The 24,132-nt window shown below is 38.7% G+C and overlaps 3 protein-coding genes across 12 annotated transcripts in view; 2 read left to right on the top strand and 1 right to left on the bottom strand.

The window, feature by feature from the left end:
- Positions 1-3,365, top strand: part of nectin4b (nectin cell adhesion molecule 4b) — a 31,598-nt gene extending 28,233 nt beyond the window's left edge. For all 7 annotated transcript variants that reach the window (XM_077515986.1, XM_077515995.1, XM_077516013.1 and 4 more), the window contains one exon: positions 383-3,365. In XM_077515986.1, coding sequence (XP_077372112.1) covers positions 383-694 — 312 coding nt within the window. In that variant the 3' untranslated portion in view covers positions 695-3,365. The remainder of the gene's footprint in view (positions 1-382) is intronic.
- LOC144015752 (uncharacterized) lies at positions 3,344-7,172 on the bottom strand. The gene is made up of 2 exons (XM_077516058.1): positions 6,703-7,172; positions 3,344-5,528 (listed from the first exon to the last, which is right to left on the bottom strand). The coding sequence occupies exons 1-2, from the start codon at positions 7,028-7,030 to the stop codon at positions 4,738-4,740; spliced, it is 1,119 nt and encodes a 372-aa protein (XP_077372184.1). The 5' UTR covers positions 7,031-7,172; the 3' UTR covers positions 3,344-4,737.
- The window catches only part of tesk2 (testis associated actin remodelling kinase 2), a 27,014-nt gene continuing 9,660 nt past the window's right edge, over positions 6,779-24,132 (top strand). Inside the window, exons 1-6 of one of the 4 annotated variants that reach the window (XM_077515947.1) lie at positions 8,110-8,522; positions 9,634-9,688; positions 15,047-15,355; positions 16,269-16,394; positions 19,914-20,035; positions 23,182-23,230. In XM_077515947.1, coding sequence (XP_077372073.1) covers positions 15,239-15,355; positions 16,269-16,394; positions 19,914-20,035; positions 23,182-23,230 — 414 coding nt within the window. In that variant the 5' untranslated portion in view covers positions 8,110-8,522; positions 9,634-9,688; positions 15,047-15,238. Of the gene's footprint in view, positions 7,039-8,109; positions 8,523-8,756; positions 8,881-9,633; positions 9,689-15,046; positions 15,356-16,268; positions 16,395-19,913; positions 20,036-23,181; positions 23,231-24,132 lie in introns of those variants that run through there. The other 3 variants (XM_077515965.1, XM_077515938.1, XM_077515955.1) reach the window with 3 other exon arrangements.

The following is a 24,132-nucleotide window of genomic DNA, read 5'->3' as shown; positions in this document are numbered from 1 at the left end:
AAATACAAAATGTCTTTTTTTTGTCTGCATTTTTCTATTTTATTTATACTGAAGAAAAAAAAAACTAACTCATATTTCCATTGGATTAAATTTGAATTTGATGAATATAAAAGAAAACACAAATGTCCTACAACTTTTTTTTTCTCAATTTGAGTAAGAATCAAAATCTAATAATTTTAGAAAATGTCTATTGTAAAAATAATAATAAAAAAAAAATTCAAATTCTTTTTCTTTTCTTTTTGTATTGCATTATCTATATATATTTTAACTCATTCACTGCCAATGACGGCCATTGACGTCAAAAAACAGTTTTTACTGTACTGGCAGTGAATGAGTATTAATATGTATAGTAAAAATATTTTGCGTGTGTGTATACTTGCAGGATTCTGGTCTTCCATCATCTCTGCTTCCTTTGAAAGTCCAGCCGGACGACGCCGTGGGACCGAGAGACCCGTCGGACGTCCGTGAGATCTCCGCTCCCCCGCCGGAAGAGAACTGGCGTCCGCCACCCCCGTCGACGTCCCCTGCCGGCGGGCCGGAGGGCGAGGAGGAGGAGGAGGAGGAGGACGGCGGCGGCGAACCGTACCAACTGTCCCAAGCGCTCACCAATCATTTCTACTACAGCAACGGAGTCCTCCGGCCGCGCCCGCACACCAACGCCATCCTGTTGCACCCCCACGGTCAGCTCATATAGGACCAAATTTTCCGCTGTGTGTAAGTCATAAATGCCTCTTGAAATCAAGTCAATTTGCACGTGCTAGAACCTCAAAATATTATATGATATTTGGTGAAAAATATCAACACCAACTCTGAAGAATGCGCAAAACTTTAAAGTGCACAAGCCATGTGCGTGGAAAACAAACATACGCACAAATGGGAGAACATGGCCCATAGAGCATAGACAGTTACTGGAACCTATGTGCCTTTTTTTTATTTTTTATATCCATAACCCAGTGAAAGCGGCTGTTTTGGGGGGTGTCCAAGAACCAGGGAAATTGCTGCATCAGACCCATTACAGAAGTTGCCCCATTTCCACCAAGGGAACTCTACACTCTGGAACTAGGAACTTTTGGTGGACCATTCTGTTTGGAGCTAGTTCCTTGATTTAAATTGTGTATTTTATGGGGGTGAACTTATGAGGTGGGGTGGTACTTTCCAAAATGTCGAGGAAACTTTAGAAAATTGCTGCATCATATGATCCACTCTTTCCATCGTAGGAACTTTCCTGATGAACTTTTGGGGGATCATCATGAACTGTTGTGTAATTTTAGTTCCAGGGTAATTGATCAGGTCCCAAAAATTAATTTGACGGAAAATCCGCCAGCAGGAACATTACCTCGGATTGAAGGACTGTTGGAGGACCATTACGCACTGTGGAACCTATTCTATGAATTTAGTCCTGGGATAATTTAATAAAAAAAATAAATTGGTCCTCAAAGAAGCCTTTGGAAAACTACCCATGATGGAAAATCCATTTGCATCGGAACAACTTTATCCCCCAGAACTCTCAACCTTTGGAGGACTGTTGCAAACTATTATGTACATTTAGTTCCAGAGTCATTTACTGTAAGGACAGCAAAAGGACCCTGTTAGGGGGGGAGTAGTGCTTCCGAGAGGTCGAGGAACTAGGGTGACCAGATTATCAAAATTCTAAACGGGACACAACAATTTTGCTGGAAATTGAATTTACAATGTTTTTAACCCAAATTAATCACAAGTCAATCTTAGTTAAGAGTTGGGAAGGTGGCAGGGGGAATTGCTAATGCTAAATGCTATGTTAGTTGACAGTCCAATCTTTTTTCCTGTCCCGACAGCTATTGGAACTTGGCTGCGCCATTTACGTTGTGCCAGTCAAGCATTTTAACATTGGAAATATACCGCTAAAAACCTCTGCTTGTAGGTCTACATTTCCCATGATTCTTAGATATGAGAGCAGAAAGTAGTTCTAGTTTCGGGCAACGCCTGCCACCCACAGACTTGTCTGTGGTGCAACCGATGAGATGCAAATTAAGATACAAACTTTAATTTGGCTGTTAAATTCCCTTTTAATTTGGTTATAGTATGAATTTCTTTGACAACTGTCAAAATAACACCAAAAAAAAAAAAAAAAAGAGAGAAATGGGACAGAACCTGTGTAATATCGGGACAAGAAGTTGGTGAAATCCGCCGGGGTGCACGACCCAAGGCTAAATAATTGTGATGTCTGGTCACCCTTGCCAGGAACTTTTTGGAAAATTGTCATACAAGAAGATGCATAACTTTAGGTATGGGAGAACGGGGACTTTTGAAGGACCTTTGTGTTTCTGAACTGCAGAAGCAGTTCTGGGGTCATTTATTGGTTAAAAAAAGAAGAAGTGGGTAACCCTTTCGAGGAACATATCTCACAGAAACCTTTTAGTTCCAGAATCTGCATAAATAGGATGAGCAAAATGAGTGACAGGTGTTCAACTTGAACCTGTTAAGCTTTTGTGGATTTACATACCTCCATTACATACTGGCACCTTTCACTATTGTATTATTAATTGCCGATAGTCTCACTTTTACTGTTTACACCAGAAACAATCAGGATTAAAACCGTTTCTGAGCTGCGTGTATCATACGCAGGTGGTGGGAAGGGCGAATGCACATAAGGCCAAACCTTCTGTTTTATTGCAGTGGGTATGTTTTACTTTGTTTTGAATTGTTGTGTTCAATGACAACTTTGACTGTTTACTTCTTCATGGCAGCAGAAAATTCATTTTTAAAATAATTCCTGTAAAATTCTGTATGTAGATAAAAAATCTATTCAGGTAAATGTTGAATGCTAAGGAACTTGGTTTTAAGTTTAGCTAAGCTACCCGCTAAGCTAACCACTTTGTCTTTAGAACGGTTTTAAACTTAGCTAAGCTAACCACTCTGTTTTAAGAAGCCATGTAAGACAGGGGAAGTCAACCATTTTGGTTTGAAGCTGCCATTTTAGGGCTGTCTCCTTTTACCTATTGCTATAGTATTTGAACACTGGACAGAATTGCGGCAAATTTGGGTTTTCATCTTTGTGGATAGGTGTAGCATGGCATGTGAATTATGACGCCGCACCATCAAAACACTCACAAAGTGTACTTTTTATGGTTATTTTTACTATTTGTAGGAGTCCTTCCAAAACTAAAGACTCAACTTTCCCCATAGAGATCCTGTCAGATTTTCTCTGAACACTGTGTCGTTTGCCATTTACTCAAAGTCAAAGATGTGTTTTCTATGATGCCAAAATGGCTGCACTCACGGCCATTTTGGGACGCGTGACGTCAAGGTCAGGATCTCTATTGAAATGAATGGAAATGTTATTAATCCGTCCCACCCACCCAAAATAAACACGACAATTTCTGTGATGTTTTTAATATTGAAAAACAGCATTGCATTATAAAATATAAATAAGAAAAAAATGCTTTTATCAAACATAATTAAGTTGAAAGCCACATAGCCTACACACTTAGCCACCGGTATGAGCATCTCTTGCGGAAAATAATCCTAAGCGACTGTTGTCCTGCGGTGTTAGCTTTGGCGCACAAGCAGTGACTGATCGGTGAGCCGCATTTCTGCAGTTGTAGGAACCAAATTCTGTGTCTCGAGTTTCAGGTCTCAACATACCAAGCGTGATGTCAGCCGGGGGGCAGTTTTTGCTTGATTCAACTTTTTTTTTTTTAAACTCATTAGCTAGCTAATGTAATATATCCTAGCACTACTAGTTAGCCTGTAGCTGTCGCATATTCATTTAGTGCCACAGTTTTAAATCGTTCGCAAAGTGGAGTTCACGGTTTGGTGCTTACGTAAACTGGCACTGAACAAGCTTTAGCCTCACAGTACATCTAATCACTATTTTACGTGGACAAAGCAGCTTCCGCTAAACATAGTGCCCACTTAAATTTGTCTCGGTGAAACTTGATAGCCTCACCAGCTAGCTTAGCTTAACCCAAAGCGTGGCAGCTCTAATCACCAAGCACTGATTGTGAGTGTAAAGTGCAGTGATGATTGTGGGGAATACCAGAATATTCAAAGTAATAATCAACAGAATAATTGATTCCTAAAATGTTCTTTAGTGAGAGCACTACTTGTCACGCATGTGCAGAATCAACGTAGTTGTTGCTGTCGCCGTCACTGTCAGCAGTGCTGACATTTGGACAACTGGGCTTGGCGTGTTGAGACATTTACAGCTCTTCAGAAGAAACAGTTGATTCAAAACAGTATGTGGCAGCATGCCCAGCCCAGCTAGCGAGAGCCAAGTGCACGCTACTGTAACATCGACACTTTTCGGGGTTTCTTATTAGAACAATTCACTGTCTTGGGAGACATTGCGGTTTAATTTACATGAAAATAAAGTTAGCTGTAATACTGTATTGTGAAGACCAGACCTAAATTATGTTCACGCCGTGTTATGCGTTAATGTCAGGAAGCATCATTAGGAGAAGCTAAGCTATATTTGGCCAGGAACAAAATTGTAAAAACATTTGGTTTCCTGACAGGTTTCAGCCTATTTGCTCCATTTTTTTTCTTTTCAGTTCAATGACGCAGGGGAGGTTCCAAAGCTCACTCAAAACTCAAATCAATGGCTACAAGCAAGTTCGGGCACACTAAAAATTGTGTATGTTACCAAATTCAAAGCACGTATACTTGACAGATAACTCACAAATTGTCAGGGTTTTTTGTCGTTTTGTGTGGTTATAATAAACCAAGTGTTTGTTCATTTCTCTTGCTCTTGGAGGGTCACTGAGGGCCGAAGGCGTCCTTGTGCGTGCGCTGGTGCGTGCGCAGGTTACTCCTCTGGGAGAAGGCCTTGCCGCACATGTCGCACGGGTACGGCTTCTCGCCCGTGTGCATGCGCTGGTGGATCTCCAGGTGGCTGGCGCGGTCGAAGCTCTTGCCGCAGAACGGGCAGATGTACCACTTCTCCTTGACGTGCCGCCCCGCCACTCCTTTGCCCAGCCTCGGGTCCTCGAAAATGCTGTTGTCCGGATTGAACTTCGCCAAGAGGAAGGCGTTCCGCCTCTCGTCGCTTTGGCCGAGGGGCTGCGTTTGTCTAAATGCCACGGGAAGCCTCAAGTGACTGGACGCGGCGTGTCTGGCATCGGCGAGCAACCTGTCGGAGGAATTATCAAGGATGTCCAAGGCGTTCTCGATGAGAAGAATCTCTGAATCCACACTCTGCGAATTGGCGGCCAGGATGTAGTCCACCTCCTCTGCGGTGTCGCTGTCGCCCACGGAAACGGACGACCACATGCGACTCTCCTGATCCTCGCCGGCAACGTCGGCGCTGCCAGACGAAGGCCCTTCGGTGGGGGCGGAGCGCTCCGAGTCTGTCACCTGCTCCACAATCATCACGTCGTCCTCGTCGTCCTCTCGCTTAAGGGGGACATCTTCATGAGCCACTTCATTGTCGCGGGTCAGCTCATTCGGGTTTTTCCGAAGGGGCGGTGCGGCTCCGTGTTTGGCCGAGGGCTCTGCCTTGTCTGCGGTGCTCTGCTCAGAAGATGTCAGGACGACGTCGGTAGCCGAACCTGGATGATGAAATTGCTATACAGTGAACCATCGTACAGTGTCCCAGACACAATTGGTGAAAGATTTGTGATATATGGACTCGGAGTAGGGATAGATCGATTGGACAGGCTGATTATATGTCGATATTTGGCATTTTAATTGCGTATCGGCTTTTTTTGTTTTTGTTTTTTTACAAATCTAAAGGCCAACAACGGTAACTGAACGGTATTTCTCTGAGCTGCGAATGCTTACGGACCTCACTGAATCATTTTGAGGTTTTCGTCAGGGTTGCAAGACTGTTTTTATTGTTGCAAGGAAATTTTGAACACTTACATTTTTTTAAGACCTCTTTTACGAAACATGATGAAAACCCCAAATTTGCCATGTTCATGTATGCTCAGTAAGCATACTATCTGAAAAGATTAATTTAAAACTGGGTTAACTTGAGGCAACTTTTTAATTGTGCATTTATAAGTGATGCTGCTAATGCTCTGCATTTTTTGTTAGGAAAAAACAAAACAAATGAGTGAGTTTAGTTATGCTGAAATTGCAGTTATGTTGAAATTTTGGAAAGCTTTATTAACTGTATAAAACTTTTTTTAATTTTTTTATTTATTTTGTTTTTTTTTACTTGTTCCGTTATTCAATTAGCTTAAGACATGCTGATGACTCTGGAAGCTCGCTGCACTTTTTGTTAGAAATTTAAAACAAAGCTGTCGGGCTGTGGGCCGCACAGTTGATGAGAAGAAAAACTTACTTTACTTCCGGTTAATTATTGTGGTTTTCCGGTTCGTTTAAGGTCACAAACAGTCGCAAATATAATGGTCACAAACAAATTTCTTGTTGCCAATACATTTTGAACCTGTTCACTTATTTTTGACAAGAAAAATTGTTTGAGACTATGAAAACTTTGCAAACGTATGCATGCGACCTTTTTGCATAATCATTCTGAATTTCCCACCCTGGTTGCGCTGCAACGCCGCTTTGTTTACAGTTGGAATCTCCTTGACTATGGAACAAAAAAAAGTCAACGTTCAATAGGCATGGAAGACAAATGTCATGTCACTTGCACAGTGGACATAAACATGACATATTTTGGGCACAGATGGAACCTCGTACTCCGTGAAGTTTAGAATGATATTCACACAGAGATCCTTACATTATAAACAGATTAAACTAGCAGTGTTTACGTACCATCGTTGGTAGTCGGGGTGGGCGGCGGCGGCGGCGGCGGAGGCTGCTGCTCCTGCTGCTGCTCCTGCTGCTGCTGCTGCTGCTGCTCCTCCCCGCTGGAGGAGCCAAGCGCCGCGGGGGACACACTCGTGTCGCACCGCTGGTTCTCCAGCAGCTTCCTCTCCAGGGCTTCCACCTCCCGCTCCCTGCGACGGAGCTCGGCGTGGACCAGGGCGAATGCGTCCTCCCACAGCTGCGCGATCTCCAACACGGCCGCCTGGGCGAGCGTCTCCATGATGGAGGCTAACTTACTCTGAAAAGCTGCGCTGTGAGCCGGTTTCGTCGCCATGACGGGTGGTAAGGTATTATAAAAATATTAGTATTCTCTTATTAAGTGTGCCTTTTTTTCCCCCTCTTTGGAATTATTAGCGGCCTCCCTGATGAAGCGAAAACAGACCGTAGTGTCATGCAACAGAAACAGGAAGTGTTCAGTGGTCACGTGACGTAAATTTACGGCGACCGCGAGAATACAAAATACATTCATTTGTGAAAGACACGCAAAGATTACATGGTCGTAACATGGAATCAATTGATTAATGGAAAGTAGTAAGTATATATATGCATTAAAAAAAAATTTTTGTGGATATATGTGACAACTTGCTTTGCTCCAAATGCTGAATCCTTAAATCGGTAAAATCTAGAAGCTACACTTATTTATTATTATTATTATTTTAAAGGCGAGTGAATCCCTCTGGGTTTGTCCACCAGGTGGGGTTGTAGTTACACTCTAACGCCACCTACATCAACGGCTCGTTTTGGTTTCACTATTTATACTTTAATTCTCAAGTAACTAACTGTTCAAGTAATTATTATCATCCCGTTGAAAAAATAAAAAAATGAGTAGATAGAAACTTTATTAAGCCAGGGGAAAATCCAGCCTCCATTTTGCATAACAGAAAGAAGAAAAAAAAATGAACGCAGGGGTTATAAATGTTACATATAAACGTTTGTTATGTGCAGTTATAAAATATTACAAACCGAAATAATATAACAGACAAAAGAATAAGTCAGGCATGTGTAATTAATTGCAGTATATATCTACTTTTTTTCTTTTTGAGCTTTCTCGCCAACCGTACAAAGCAAAATAAACAAACTGGAGAAAAAGGCGATTTTGAAAAAATAAAATAAAAAATGACATTTATATTACCAGCGACACACGTGCGGTATAACGTCATTAAAATTGAAAAGTAATAGATTTATTTATTTATTTAATTTATTTAATTAATTAATCAATTAATTAATCTATTAATTTATTTATTTATTTATTTATTTATTTATTTATTTATTTATTTATTTATTTATTTATTTATTTATTTCAAGCGCACGGAGGCGCACATGAGATAAAAGCCCGATTGGCCACCGGGCCTGTCACTCAAAGGTGGGCGGTGTCCGTAGTAGCAAAAGAGGGAATGGGGGAAGATAACAGCGACGATTGAGCGAGCTGTCAAACGGCAAACCATTGCGCTGAATTATCGCCGCGGACGGAGAAAAAAGCGAATATGCCTCCACTGGTGGGAAGGAGAACATTTTAGAGAGAGAATTTGTGCAGCGCCATCTTTGCCAAAACGTGAGGGCGACGGGCGAGGGGGGTGGGACGTTGTAGTTTAGTAGCGTTAGCTTGCCAACGTTTTCGGCTAGCTGCGGTTTTGTTGACAAACGAGCTAAGCCAGCGAGTTAGCTTCCGATTCTCATGGAGTTTTGAGTTGATAAAAACGCCCCCTTTTTTCTTTTCCTCGCTACGGAATTGCGCAGCATGAACTCCACTCGGCAAGTCCAAAAAGGTACGCACACTGTTGAATATTTGTATGTTTGTGAAAACTGAAACTTTTATTTCCTGTCTGGCGTCACACAACGACAACTATGTAAATACAATTTGTGTCGCGACGGACTGACAAAAGACGTTTACTAAGGGCCTGTAGTTAATAAGATTGCTTCCAACGAGTCCCCTTTTGGCAGCCTGAGCCTTGTGCGGCATCTCGATAATAAGTCTGCTGACCCCCGCGGAGGCTTGCTCATTAATGTCGCTGGAGCCCCGGCGGAATGACAGCTATGCCGCGTATCGCTGCACTTTGGAGCCAGATGGTCATCGGATAAGCGGGAACTGCTGCTGTTCGCTTGTTTTAATGTCACCTTGCTCAGGTATCCTGCAAACGTTGTTCTTGATGGACTTTTAGAACCTTTTTCTTAAACCTTTGAGCGCAGCCAGCTCCAGAATTTGTTTCCAAGGACTCCCTCATAATTCTAACATAGAGGTGGCAAAAGTACTGTGCTCGCAGCATGTGTAAAAACAAAACAAGAAAAGTGAACTCTGGTAAAAGTACAACTACTGTACTGAGTAATTCCTTAAGTGGAAAATAAACTGAAATGCACACATGTGCTTCTTAGTTTCTCTTTTTTTTTTCTTTGTCTATTTTTTTTTCTTTGTTTTTTGCTTTCATAGTGCTCACACTAAGTAGTTCGGGCTTTTATGCCCATCAAACCATTTGACTAGTGGCAAAAGTATTCACACTGCATGTAAATAGAAGTACAGCTACATTAGTGAGAAGGGTGGTAAAAGTAAAGGTACTCTCAGATATTTAGGCCAGATATATCAAATCTTTTTGGTTTCAGGGACCTCTTAACGGTAAGACAATTTGCCAAGGACCCCTTCATAATCATAATGCCAATTAAACATAACTGGAGGTGGAAAACATACTCTCTCACTTGTACTACTCAAATAAAAATAGCGGGACATGTATTTGTTTAATAAAACGTAAAGGTATAGTGTGTAAAAAGTGACCATGTCATTATAGCATAGAATGCAGCCAAAACACATGCATTTTGAAGCACGCACACTACGGTGGTTCAGAGAGACCACAGTCCGCAAGCCTACCACCAGTTCTTATTTTGCAGGAGCAAACGAGCATCTCAGCGAGTGACGGCGACTTTGCAGCCGGTGTGAAGCCCGGTGAGCAACGCCGAAAGACTGAGCGACTCAGATTTAGCCGGAGTAGCTAACAAGAGCAGCTAGCGGGAGAAGCTAGTTAAAAAAATAAAATAAAATAAAATCTAAAATTGATGTGATGGAGCCTATTTTTTTTTTTTAAATCAAGTGTTTTTTTTGTTTTGTTTTGTTTAAATTGAATTAATTATTAGTTCATCATGAGATGGTGCTAAAGATTACACATTGTGGCTTTAATGGTGCATTATGCAGTTCAAAAGGTAATATTAAAGCTCTTTCTACATTATGCATACTTCACCAATGCATCAAAGAGTACAAAGAGCCCTGACTTTTCTTATTCTTCATCTTTCCTTCACTGTGGAGTGCTCTGGGTGAACACTCCAGTTTCTTGGGGGTGGAGTGCTGGAGGATGACAGACATTTTGTGATAGCGTACAAAACAATTGGGATGGAAACTGAAAACAAAACAAAACAAGAGGCCAGCTTCGAATACGGCCCAAACTCCAGTTCAGACTCAAAGAAAAATGAAAAAAAAAAAAAAGCAGAGTTTATACGAGCACATGTACTCGCACACGCAACCATGCGCAATTTCGACACAGAGGTTGCACTTATGCTATAGGCCAGAGATGGCAGTCACGAGTAAAAAAAACAAAAAAAAAAAACAAACAAAGAAAAACACAAAGTGTTAAACTCTACAAAGTAGTTGAAGCAAAAGCAGGAATTCTCCCAGTGTTTTATTATATTTATATATTTATATATTTTATTATATTATTATAGCCCACCAGGCTATGAAGGAGTCCTTATAAAATAAATTTCCAAAGTCTGGGATTATTTAATATTTTTAAAAGATAATAATCAAGAGGAAAATTGGGAAATGTACTCAATTAAAAAAAATATTAGATAGCTGAAGAGTAGTCCTGTGGTCAACAGTGGAATTTAATCACATGTGAAAGTAATTTGTTCACAATAAGCCGTTCAATTCGCTAAAAGTGTGGAAATTCGAGATGCTTCACTAGTCACACAAGATGGCGCATTTGCCATCAATAATTTTTGTAGCTGACAACATCAAACAATTTTCAGTTTACGTCATTTTGACATCATGTTGTCACCCGCAGAGGTTACAGATGTTTGTTCTTCACTGTAGGGAATACAAGTAAAAAGTTTTTCCACTTCATTACATTCTACCACTGCTAGTTTTCCTGAAAATGTGTAAAAGTGTTCCTTAAACTCAGAGTTTGACCTCCAGGGTAGGCCCCCAGACGCCTCTCTTGAAACCCCCGGAAACATCACTTGTGTGTAGTTTATTGCTTACAGCCAGCCTCTATTAGTGTGTAATCCAGTGGGACACATCTGGGTGGTGTAACTATGGTCTACCCCCCCCCCCCCCCCCACCCCCAGGCTACTCCCCTTAGGACGCCCATCTGGTTTGTGCTAACAAGACACATTTTACACTGCAGAAAAAGAACCCCCTTTTTTTTTTTTTGCTTCCTGTGGTGTTTTCAATGAGGGATCTTCACATATGTATTATGTACAAAGGGTGTAGTTATCGGGAGCAAATATAGAAGCACATGACTTTTTCTTGTTCAAATAAACGTTAGGTGGCGCGCCCGTTCATACGCATGATAAGTTTTGTATTTGTGTCGTGATGATTGTAAGGAAGTTGGCAACATAGCTCAAGCAAAAATGTTTCCGCTTTGGAAAACAATAATGGAATTTGAATTTGTCTTTTATGTACCTGACAGGCAGTCTTGTTAACATTTTAACATTCTTAATGACTATGTAAGTTTACAAAGAAGCTAATTTTAATGCGTTCAACCAAACAAGTGCGGATGTAATAAACAGTCATGGCTTGTGCATATCACAATTTCTTACATAAGTTTAAAATGAAGTCAACCACTGTAGAACCCCTTAGGCAGCAAGTAGTGACAATGACAAGCTATGTTAGCAGTTTTCAAACGTTTAAGGTAACTTTACAGATAAGTCTAGAATAAGTTAGCCGACAAGGAGCTAGTCAGTCAACCGCTATCTCGTGAAGTAGGTAGCAGTAGCAGCTGACCTTTAGCAGTCATCATCTTCATATCACATTCTTTATCTCTCAAAACCTCACATCCTTGTTCTAGTATTTTTTTTAAACTTATCAAAAGGCTAAATCAATACAGCTATCTTTAATAACAAGTGATGACACGAAGCTAGCCAGTCGACAGCTTGCTACGTAGCGAGAGGGTAGCGCCAGAAGCTAATGTAAGCGGCCCATGTTATCTTCTTAGTCTTTTCACGCTCTTCTTCTTTTTGTAACTCCCAGGTCCTTCTGGTTAAGAAAACGCCACAAGTCAAAGGGAAAATATAGTCAATAAAATGTTACCTTTGATAAGTGACGAATCATGGCTAGCTTTAGCAGCTAATGTTTATTAAGGTTGTTTTCGTCTCATGTTTGCTTCTCTTAATAACCACAACCTTATTGTAAATAAAACAAAATGTTTTCGTCACAAAACAAAACGCATGCTAATGCTCACTGAACTAAGCTCTCGCAATGTATTGGGGAATCTAGCATGATCAACTCAAGTTTTGGTGAGACTTTTGAAGTATATTTTTGCCAAAAGGTTAGGTCGCTTCTTGATTATTTTTTATTATTTTTTTAAAGAAGGACCCTGAATGTTTGTTTCGAAACCTGTGAATACAAGATGGATGCCCCTTCCTCCAAATACAAAGGCAGTCAATTGTTACGTTTGTGTGTGCTGCCGCCGGCTGTTTCCAATCAAGATCACATTTGAATGGTAATTGCCATCTATTCTCAGCAGCGGAGGCCGCGGCGGCGTTCAAAACAAGCGCGCCTCCTGCTCGTCTATTCTCGCCGGCAAAATTAGAGAGCCGAGCTTGAGGCCTGGCGCGGGCCACTCGCGTTTTTCTTGGCACAGTGGGACTTTGTCTCGGTGTTTGAAGCAGACAGAAAACGAGAGAAAGGAGGGAAGAAGGGGGATTGAGGAGCCTTTTAAGGACACTGTGATCTCATGAGTCATTCAGAGGCTGCGATGACATGTTAATAGAACACAACAGCCGCTGTTTTTAGGTAGTGATCTTATGACAGCGCAACTTGGCTTCACTTTGATTAAGGCTTCGTTTCTTCACTTTTCATACATGTTATTTTTAACGTAGCTAGAGTGCCTTACACTATTAAAATACACAATGAGTGTTCACGTACGCTGGAAAGAACTCATCGTGCATTTGAATTGTGCAAATGACATTATTGAAATAAGCATGAGATCAAACTTTTAGTAAAAGCTGTTGAAGCACTTACTGGGGCTGCATTTACACTATCATGACATAGATGGATCATGGAGATGTGTCTGGTGAGTGTTAGGGCTGGGGGCGAGGGGCAATTTTGGGGTTAGCATGATGTTGCTGAATGAAGAGTGAAGTTAAGGGGGTTAGAGTTGTGGGTTAACGGTTAGGATGACAGTTTTCTGCAGACTTAGCGTTAGGGTATGTCTCTGTAAAGTTGGACTTACAAGTGATGTCACTGGAGAGTTTGCATGGGGTGCAGGAGTTAGTAAGTTAAGGCTGTGCTTGTCAATTATTTCTTTTAAATATTTTGTGTCCTCCCCCAATTCTCTGCGACGACAATCGATAGTATTATTTGTCTATGAAGTTGTTCTAAACGCACCTATGCATAGCATTGTATCCTTATGAACACCAAAGAAAATCCCTCCTAAATAAATTTACATGCTGTTTCGTGAGGATTTGTTCACTCCAGTTGCCATCTTCTGCTCTGTGCTGTGTGTGTACGCATGCTTGTTTACACGTTAGCCACTGCCCCCTACTTTAGTGGATGTGCAGTTGCACCGGAAAAAATAAAAAATAAAAATAAAAAAAGTTCAGTGGGGTCACAAAAAGACTGGGTTAAGGCCTCTATACACCAATCCGACGTTGGCCATGTGATGTCTACTGCCTGTGGTGTCGGCGTGACTGTCAGTACGTCGCGCCATTAAAATGATGGAAATATACAGTGCAACAAACCGATGACATTGTTAGTAAAAGACAACCGGAAAGCTCTTTGCGGGTACGGGATATAAAAACATAAACAATGTATACACCGCCTATAGTTTGGCGTTCATTACTCAATCGGCATATCCTTTAATGGTGATGTCATACAAATGCTGGTTTGTTTTGAAGCACAGCGATGAATTTATCTTCTCGATCTTCTGTCCAGACCGATATTATGTGTCCAAATGCAAAGGGTGATAATGTGCAAAAGACGCTTACTGTTGATACGCGTTTGTCACATCCTGATCTTGCACCATGCGCTGATTCGCTAGTTAACAGCCAATCAGAGTGATCAAATGTCACGACGGGCCAATGAATTGGCCACAAATTGAATTGGCCCAGACGTCTGCCAACAGCGCCAATGTTACAACGGTAATTTATACATTAATCAGACGGTGCATACCGATGCCCAATTCATGTCAGACGTTTACTTTGATTGTAATTAGCTACAAAAGCAAAAACATCAAAGCATGTTATAAATTCTTGTTGGTCAGTAGCTATGACTATAAATTCATCAAAATTACGACCAAACTCTTCTTGCCACTGCATAAGATGGCTTCTTGTGTGTACTTTGCTGCACTGCGTTACCATCTCACATGCCAAATCTTTTTCTTGTTTACATTCTTGTACCCAATAAGAGAAGAGAGCACTTTTTTTTTTTTTTTCCCCCCCCACTTGGGTTGAAGTGATGAATTTCATCTCGCTTGAATTTTTTTACCCTGTGAAATAACCCTCATCAAGGATGGAAAAACATACTCTCAAAGAATTATGTTACTGTCCTGTCTAATGTCAATTTCTGAGTCCAATTTTTATGGAAGAAATCATAGTTTCTGGAAAAGGGAAAAGCTGTATTTATGATCAGAGATAATTGTGACTCTCTGCCCCTGCAGAGTTCCTCTCTCGTCCACGCTGTTAAAAACGGACGGCGCAAAAGGTTCACGTCACCTGAGAGCCATTTTCTTGACTAATCTCCGAACAATAACCTTCTGTTACAACCGTTATGCTTCTGAGCTTTATTTAGCAGTGCTCGTGAGAGCCGCTCCACTAGTCCACTTGATATTTCTGGAAAATAAATCCGGCCTTGAATCGCAATAAATTCTTCTAAATGTTGTTCTTGAGAAAATAAGATCAATGGAAAATTCTATTAATGAAATATTGAAAAAAAAAAAAAGAAAAAAAGATTGTTACACTATCGGTTTATAGTCTTCAAATTGGGTCCGACGTGTAGGTGTTATTTTTACTAATTATTTACCAAACTGAAAATTGCTTATATACTCATTTATAGTTCTTGAGTGGCATCTCATCATGTATTAATTCTCTGTAGGTATCCACCAGCTCACCTCACAACATGTGAGAGCCCCCTCGCCTAGGTGGACCCCCCAAACTGTGAGCGGCCGCCATTGAGCCCTCCTCGGCAAGTCGACAACAGTCCGGTTGCTCTTGTCATGTGGGTACAACACGGAAGAAGACTCCCGTTACCCCAACTGGTCTCACCGTCTCTATCGTCGTCATCGTCATGGACCGGAATAAACGCAACTCTATCGCCGCGTTCCCCACGCGACCCGAACGCCTCGCCGAGGACGGTGTCGGGGGGCTAGGGCTGTGTGACATGGGCATAGGGCCTCCATCGCAGGTCAGTCAGTCCAGATTAGCACACGTAGACAAGACGACATCATGATGCATTTTCAGCCTTTTATTTTTAGTCACACTTTACTCGATTTTTTTTTTTAAATTAAAAACAATAGAAACGTCGCCCAAGTTTGTGCTGTATCAGATTTTTTTTTCCTTTATCACCAAAATTTCTGAACATTTATTAATTTTTTTATACAATTTATTGTGAGTTTTTGATGCTAACAACTTCTGAAACATTTTTTAATCCTATTTTGTTGGGATTTTTTGACCACAACAACTTCAGAAACATTTTTTTTTTTAATCAACTTTTTGATCCCATTCAATCCTGTTTTGTTGGGACTTTTTTAATCCCAACATCTTCTGAATTTTTTAATTTTTTTTTAAATCAAATTTTGTTGGGACTTTGTGGTCCCGACGATGGCTCAAATAATGTTTTTTTTTAAATCCAGTTTTGTCTGGACTTTTTCATCCCAACAAGTTTTGAAATTTTTTCAAAAATCTGAAACATTTACAAAGTTAGTGCTTGTCCTCATTTTTTTTTTTTTTATTTGTTTTTATTAAAATTCGGTAATCATTTGAAACACATTTGTACTTTTCCCTCCAAATTTTGTGATGTATTTTTTTAAATTAATTAATTAACTAACTAATTAAGTTATTTATTTATTTATTTATTTATTTATTTATGTGGGGAAATAACATTCACAAAAAAAGTTTATTCTTTTAACCAAAATTTTCTTGTTTTATTTTTAAATCCCAACCTTACTGAAATGGCTTTATTTAATTAATTAATTTATTTATTATTTGGCAATATACATGCATTTTCAGTGGACAGCCACAGCATAGTACAGAAATTTAAGGAGACCATGTTGGACAAAAGTACTTGACTGTTGCTGATTTGTAAATCTCTATTCCAGGTGAGCAGAGTGTGCCCTTGCCCTTCATCTTACAGGGCCCTTATCAGTGCCTTCTCCTGCCTTACTCGCCTCGACGACTTCACCTGCGAGTGGATCGGCTCCGGCTTCTTCTCTGATGTCTACAAGGTGGGTGGGAATTGAATGAAAAGATCACTTCATGGTTACGCAGAGTAGTGTAGAAAGATGTCAAATGAAGTTCGCGGTCATTTGTGCCTGGTGGTCTTCTCCGTCCACTGCTGACATTTTGAGGTCAAGATGGACGCCAATCACTTAAGAGGCATAACGGAAGCAGGGGGCTGTTGTTAATGCTGTCCCTTACTCCCTTGAGCCATCAGTCTTGAGGATGGCAGTCACGCGAGCATGAGGAGTATGAAATTAGGTTGGCATGTCGATCATGAATAGACTTGCAAAAAAGTCTAAAGAACCCATTATCTAAATGATTGCTTTGTAGAAGCCATTTTCACATCATTTTGGCGTAGTCTCCGAGTTTTGCCGAATTGCTGCCTCATTTGAACCTTGTATAATATATTGATGAGTCAATATCATTAAAATGTGCCTTTGATGCTTCCCTGTTTGACCAAAAATTGACATTCTCTATTTTATTAAGTGGATGTTAAGATGTTAAATTGTATCTTGATCAAGCACTCAAACTCTTTAACTGTAGAGAATGTGTACACACACACACACACACACAGCTGAACTTGCTGACAGGGTGGACAATGACAGGCTGGACATTTTTGTTTTGGGTTAATGTCGCATTTGACACATGGTGGAACTTCATTAGCAACATTATTCAGTTAGCAAGCTGACTACACTTAACGTTTTTACACCAATTGATATTTCACTATGACAGAGTGGACATGTAAAGCTTGACAACATCCGGTGAGGCAAAATTTTCAATATGGTTATGAAAATAGAATATACTTGATCAAAATCACTTTCCCCTATCAAGAAACTTGTTGTGGAGTGTAAAACCATGAAAAAAAATCACTTATTACACACTTTCTAGTTGGTAGAGCAGTGTGTGGGTGGGACATTGGTAATTACATACATCCGACTGATGGAAATACATTTTGAGAGACTTATAGTAAAGACGTGTGCAAATTGTTATAATACCTCAAGAGTTTAATTTTTCTGCTCTTATGATGATGACTGACTCATTTTGATGAGGACACCAAAGGGACTTTGATATTGAGTCAGGTGGGCAATGCAATTTTTAATTTAATTTGATTTTATTTTAGAACATGGTACCCAGTTTGTGGTGAGGAGGAATTGCAGTGAAGCTGGAGAACAGGGTGAAGGCGATGGGGGATGTGAAGTGCGAGGAATAGGGTCAGGGGCAGGGAAGTCGGAAGATGAACATTGGGGGTGGGGTCCTTCTGACGAGTGGCCATCTGTTGTTCCTGCTGTCCTGTCAAGCCAAGCACCCTCCCTCTCTCCCTTTTTCACCCCCAGCCAGGCATGCTCACATTAAGAATTTAAGCTAAAACTATAATCGACTATATGGCATTTATCCTGTAAGGTTAAAATGTTGATTAATACATCATACATGGCTGCATCATGCCTCACAGCACATCATCACAATCTTTTGACACTTCAATTGTACATAATTGCTGTCTTGTGAGACTATCACAAAAATATGAAATAATTTAAGGGCTAGTGTCATCATTATCAAGTAGGGATGTCACGATTAGGGCAATATCGTGATATTAAAACTGCCACAATATCGTCGTCGTCATGTTCACAATATTTAAAAGGAACACATCTGTGAAAAAAGTTTCAGTTGATTTCCATTTGTGCAGTTCTAGCACCATCTAGTGGCTAGTTTATTAGTGCAATTTAATTGTCATTAGGGATGTTTTGGCCTTCTATGATAATTGTCAGATGAAGGAGAACCTAATTTGCTTGTGAAGAGATCAATGTGTGCTTGCATTAGGAAGTAAGTGCCTCAATATTGTTAGAGATTGTAGGTGTTTTATATTAGGGCTGGGTATTGCCGCCAACTTCACGATACGATACGTATCATGATACAGGGGTCACGATATGATACGTATCGCGATACATATGTATCCCAAAACATGATCTTCCTTAAGGATATGTTTATTATGCTGGATGACAAAAATGTTTTTGTTAGTAGCTCTTCTGGTTTACCAACAAGCAGCATGCCTGGTCTAAATGTGTATGCTCTCAATTACAGCTCTAAAATGTGCTTATTTGAAATATTTGGGGAAATAAAAACAGCATTTTTTTTCATTTTCTTGGAACACATTTTATTTCGTTTTTTTTAACAAAATATAGGAAATTTGGTACATTGAGACACTTGCCATGTTAAGTTTATAAGTAAATAAATATTGATATTCTTCCTCTGCTTTAATTTTTCTTGAGCTATTTTTGCATTAATTGAAGGCAATTAACTTCAAAGACGCTGCTGGTTTTTATTTTTTAGGTACAATGCAAGCTACAAAGGCAAACGTTAACTGCCTATTTAAAATTAACGAGCAATATCGATTCTGACGCCTGCGTATCGATACGTGTATTGTAATGAGGCCCGCAACGATATATTACCGTATCGATTTTTTGAGCACACCCCTAGTTTATATGCATTTCTGTCATGTACAAAAGTACAATATTGTGCTTTTTTTTTTTTTGGATCAGCTTTCTTTTTTACACTATTGTGATCTTTTTTAAATATCGCCAACGCCCCCACATCGTGATAATTATGCACATGCTATTGCATTTGTGCATTTAAAGATGCACAGAGCGATAAAATACAAGAGGATAAGATGAATAAATTAAACAAAGCGAAATAAGGAACCTAATTATGCTATAGAACAATTAAATAAATAAAAGTTACAAGTTTACTTTTGTCTTATGTTTATTTTCAAAAATGCCTAAAGTGACCTGGCAAATTGTTAACTGACATTGGTATTATCCAAGTGTCCATTAGCCCACGTGGCAACATCCTTTGCACAATGATGCGTTTTTTTTTTAATGAAGTTGCTGCCTGAGGGATCAAAGGTCACGTGCATCCAATGTTGGTTTGCGGCCTCGCCGTTTTAGATGTCTTCAGATTTTCTGAATCTTTTGATGATTTTATGGATCGTAGCTCGTGAAATCCATTCTGTCAGCAAGCTCACATGTTTTGCTTTTCACTCTGACAGTGACTGCTTCAAGTTAACGTGAAAATAATGTGGGAGTTTGACCAATGTGCATTTACAGCATGACATTTACTTAATACGATATAAGTTCAGTGGAAAAACTTAAATTGCGAGTGGGGTGGCAAATAGGGAAGTCTCAAAGGAAACTTGTGGTTGAAGCAGTAGTTGTTGACGGACTAATATACAGTCGAAGTGTTTTGTCAGTCAGTAACTACTCGCGTTAGACTTAGACTGATGCTTTGTCCCTTTCAAGCGTCATTTATGACCATTGCATAATGCTGAGATGGTGTGATTTGCTTGTCAGTGTGGACTGGGTTACGTGAGCATTATCTAACCGCCTGACGGACGGAAAGTATCATGCCCAATCAAGGCGAATTGATCCATGTGCGTTGTTCCATTGTCTGATGGCTGACCTTGCCTCATCTGAAACGTATGCAATGTTTTTCCAGCAATGGCTAATCGATGGCTAATTTCAACGGCTTCGCAGGTGTGCCACCGAGCGTCGGATCAAGTGATGGCGCTCAAGATGAACAAGCTGAGCAGCAACAGAGCCAACATGTTGAGAGAAGTGCAGCTGATGAACCGCCTCTCGCACCCCAACATACTCAGGTGAAAACCTGCAAAAATACATACCAAAAAAGACAAGACGAATAGCCAGAAGAGTCAAACTGTCAATTGCATGTCATTACATAAATAAAATCCAATAAATAATACAATAAAATGTGCAAAAACAAACAAAAAAAAGCATTATAATACAAGACATACCAGAATTCAAATGGCATTCACAATATTAGAACTATTTTTTAATTAGTATAGAGCAAAGTTTTAGTATTGTAAAATACATATAATAAAAAAAAAAAAAAAAGACAGATTATTAAAGTGACATTTTTATTTATGATCATAATGCTTCTTGTAAAAGCTGCAGGCTGCTCTAAGGCCATAACATTAGGTAGACTTGCACAGGAAAACAAATGATAAATGAGAGAAAATATTTAGAAAATGTGAAATTAAATGTTAATACATCATAGTCAAAATAGAAATAAATTATGAATGAGATATACAAGAAATTGAGATATATATTTTTTTTAATCAATAAACACTAAAAAAAAAAAAAAAAACGAGTTTAATCCATTTATCAATCTATATATAAAAAAAATACAATAAAAAAAAATAAGAATAAATGGTGCTATTTATATTTTCCTATGTGTACGTGTGTATATACATTATATTAGGACTGTCATTTTTTGATACTTTTAAAATCAATTATTGTATAATCGGATAAAATTTTTGCATTAAAAAACCATTTTTGATTGAAAAAAATTAACTAAGCAACAATTAATCAATATCACACGAGAGGGATTGATGTTTTTGATTGATGAACTTTTTGAAACTGATTCAGTAACTGGTTTGGTCATTGTTTTCCAAAGTCAATGCAGATGTTTTCAAATGTCTTAGAAAAATAATCATAAATAGTCTGCTTTCATGAGGGACTACAGAAATCAGAAAATTATTACTCCTGATGGGCATAAATTGGAGGATTTGGACAATTTTAAGTTTTGCGACTGCTCCTGAACATTACATGATTAGTTTTCAAATAATTTGATTGTCGATTAAGAAATGAATTGTGATTTACATTAGTTGTGTAGAAGTCCATATACATTACAAGGTGGCAGCAACCTTCATGCCCCAGTGTGGTGTTGTTTTTTCTGCATTCTGCAGTGTGTGGGTGGGGGGCATGCATGCGTGCGTGTGTTTGTTATACAATGCCATCCTTGTTGTTTATGCCTCCTGCAGCAGGGTGTGTATTTCTGTGTGTTGTCAGCGGACAATAAAGGGACTCATTGTTTTCCTCCAAACAAGCTGAACTTTTCTTTGGCTTGTGGGAGACCCTCCATAATTGTGTTTATTCACAAGTTGATCACACACAAAACAAAAACATACATTATCTGACCACCCAAATGTGGCAAGAGCGGTGTGAAAAGCAGGGCAGCGGCAACATGAATTGGATCTGAGGAATCAACTTTAAAAATAGGTTGCAAAAGAGGAAAAAGGCTAACTTTGGATTGTGAATTATTGGTTCTCAAATTAAAATGGAAATTAATCCATCTTAAATGGAATTAAAAAAAAAAGGCAGAATTAAAAATTCTCATTTGGGATTAGATATGCAGACAATATAACAGTATGCACTAGTCATATATTTTTTATCTTTATATCTGTATGTCTGTCTTAGACTGCCCCAGGTGACCAAGGTGGGCACACCAGAATGTGCAGCACAATGTGCATTTCATTCATTGACAGTTTTACAATTCTTTTTAGTTCATTTAAGTGACCCATTTCTGTATATTTTATATCTTTAAAAAAAAGAAAAAAAGAAAAGCAAAACAAGCATTTTTTGACTTTTTATGTTTTTTGTGTGTGGCTGGCACAGATTAATGGTATTTGCACGAATTTTAGTGGGGAAAGATGATTTGAAAAGAGTGTTTTGAGTTACAAGCGTGGTCTAAGAACAAATGAAATAAGTTTTTATATAAAGCTCATTTTTGTTTAATAAAGGGACACTTGACTCATTGAACAATTTTTAGCAGTGAAAGTTAATATTTTTGTCCAGAATGAATTTGATAACTTAATTATTTTTCATGTACAATTAATACCTCTAAAAAGTCATTTTTCTACTTGCTGTCGACTGATGGTGACATCATCTGTGCTGAGGAAGTAGGTGACGGCCAATCATGGCTCACCTGTTTTCTGGGTCTGGTTAGTTAACTGAGCCATGATTGGTCATTATCTACTTCCTCAGCACAGGTGATGTCATCATCAGTCGACAGAAAGTAGATAAAATACTTTTTAAAAGGTATTAATTGTACATGAAAAATAATGAAGCTAACACATTAATTATCAGCAAAAAATATTAACTTTTTACTGCTGAAAATGGCTCAATGACTCAAGTATCCCTTTAAGAATAATAAGATTAAACTGTTTGACTACCTTAAAATATGACAAACCATTTAAAATGTCCTGTTTTTACTTTATTTTCCCAAATTTAAAAATTGTAAAGAAATGTAATAAATAATAATAATAATGATTATTTTGGTTTGTGTAGATTTTTAAATAAATAATGGGGGGAAAAGATGCCAAATTTTGCTCATTTTGTATTGGATCTCAAATTTTGAAATCAATTTAATTGAAGGAATAAGAATTTGACTTGTACTTACTTTATGAATGTCTGATTTAAAAAAAAATAAAAAAAAATAAAAAAAAAAAATAAAAAAAATTACAACAATGTTTCTTCCATCAAGCAAGAACCCACATTTGGTTTCTTAAACACTCTCAAATATCCCTGTTGCCTTAGCAACAGTCGTAGCACTTTTAAGCACATTCGTGAGAGCAAGGTGGACGACCACTTTGATAGGTAAGGTGCAACAGAAAGTTCGGGAACAACAAACCTGCAGAAGGAGATAATTGTCTTGTCTGGTCTTGTCTGCTGCTGGAATCTCTGGAATTTTCACTTGAGTTTTCATGCTTATGTGTTCTTTGTTTTCTATTAGTAGTATGACTTTATTTTTGTTTAGAATACAGTGGTTAACCTGTTGTTTTTTGTTTTGTTTTTTTAAATACTTGTTTGACAGTCAAATGTGACTCACGAAATCCAATTGTTTCTTACTGTAAAGGATCCAATAATAATAATAATGATGATATAATGACTTCTTTTATGACATGCTAATCCCTACGTGTGCCTGTTTGCTGTGCTGCTGCAGGTTCAAAGGAGTGTGTGTGCACGAGGGCCAGCTTCATGCCTTGACGGAGGTAAGAGAACACAATTTTTACAGCCAGGCTATACTCAACTAGTTAAAGGGCTGTGGATGTTATTCACTTCCTTCCCTGGCAGGTAAAACATTTGCAGCAAAAATAGACTCGTCATGAAATAGCCGACATGATGTGCGTGCGTGTGTGTGGCCGGACTCGGGTGGCGGCTTCATGCTGTTTTGCTGTTTTGTCATCTGACCCTCAATAGGCCCTGAGGGCAGCGGGTGGCGCCTCAAATGGAGAATCAAGTCACAGTGTAGCCCGGGCACAGGCCTCATTTGCACTAACACTAACAGTATTTTCAACTATTCTCTATTGTTTGTTTTTTCGGAAGCGACTCTTTTCAGACTTTTTATTGGCTAGAGAAGTTTTCAAGTTGGGGTTTATAGCGCCACCTGTAGTTTTGGTGTGCAAAATCATGTCAACTTTTTTTTTTTGCTGCTGGTATGGACAGAAATTCCAAAATATATCAATATTTTTTTAGAAATCTTAAAAAAAAATATATATATATATATACTAGTTTTGTTTTTGTAAACCCAAGAAATTCTTAAAAAAAAAAAAAAAAAGGCGATCAACCTTTAATATACATTTTCTTATTTATTTAGTCATTTATTTATCAGTTTATTTAGTCATTTATTTATCTATTGATTTAGTCATTTATCTATTTATTTAGTCATTTATTGGCAGTACAGCCCAAAACTGCCAAAATTCAAAATAAATAAATACATGACTAAATAAATTTAAAAAAAATAAATAAATGAACAAATAAATAAATAAATAAATGGCTAAATAAATAGATAAATGAATGACTAAATAAATAGATAAATAAATGACCAAATAAATAAATAAATGACTAAATAAATAAATTACTAAAAGTGAAAATAAAAACGGATTTATTTCCA

This window comes from Festucalex cinctus, chromosome 1, assembly GCF_051991245.1.
Source record: "Festucalex cinctus isolate MCC-2025b chromosome 1, RoL_Fcin_1.0, whole genome shotgun sequence".
NCBI classification, from domain to species: domain Eukaryota; kingdom Metazoa; phylum Chordata; class Actinopteri; order Syngnathiformes; family Syngnathidae; genus Festucalex; species Festucalex cinctus.
Note: the sequence above shows the minus strand (reverse complement) of the source record. Positions and strands in the feature narration are given on the sequence as shown.

Coding starts and splice junctions, on each gene's coding strand:
- LOC144015752 (XM_077516058.1), bottom strand. CDS start 7,030: ATGGCGACGAAACCGGCTCACAGCGCAGCTTTTCAGAGTAAGTTAGCC. Junction 5,529..6,702: donor CACCCCGACTACCAACGATG/GTACGTAAACAC, acceptor TTCATCATCCAG/GTTCGGCTACCGACGTCGTC.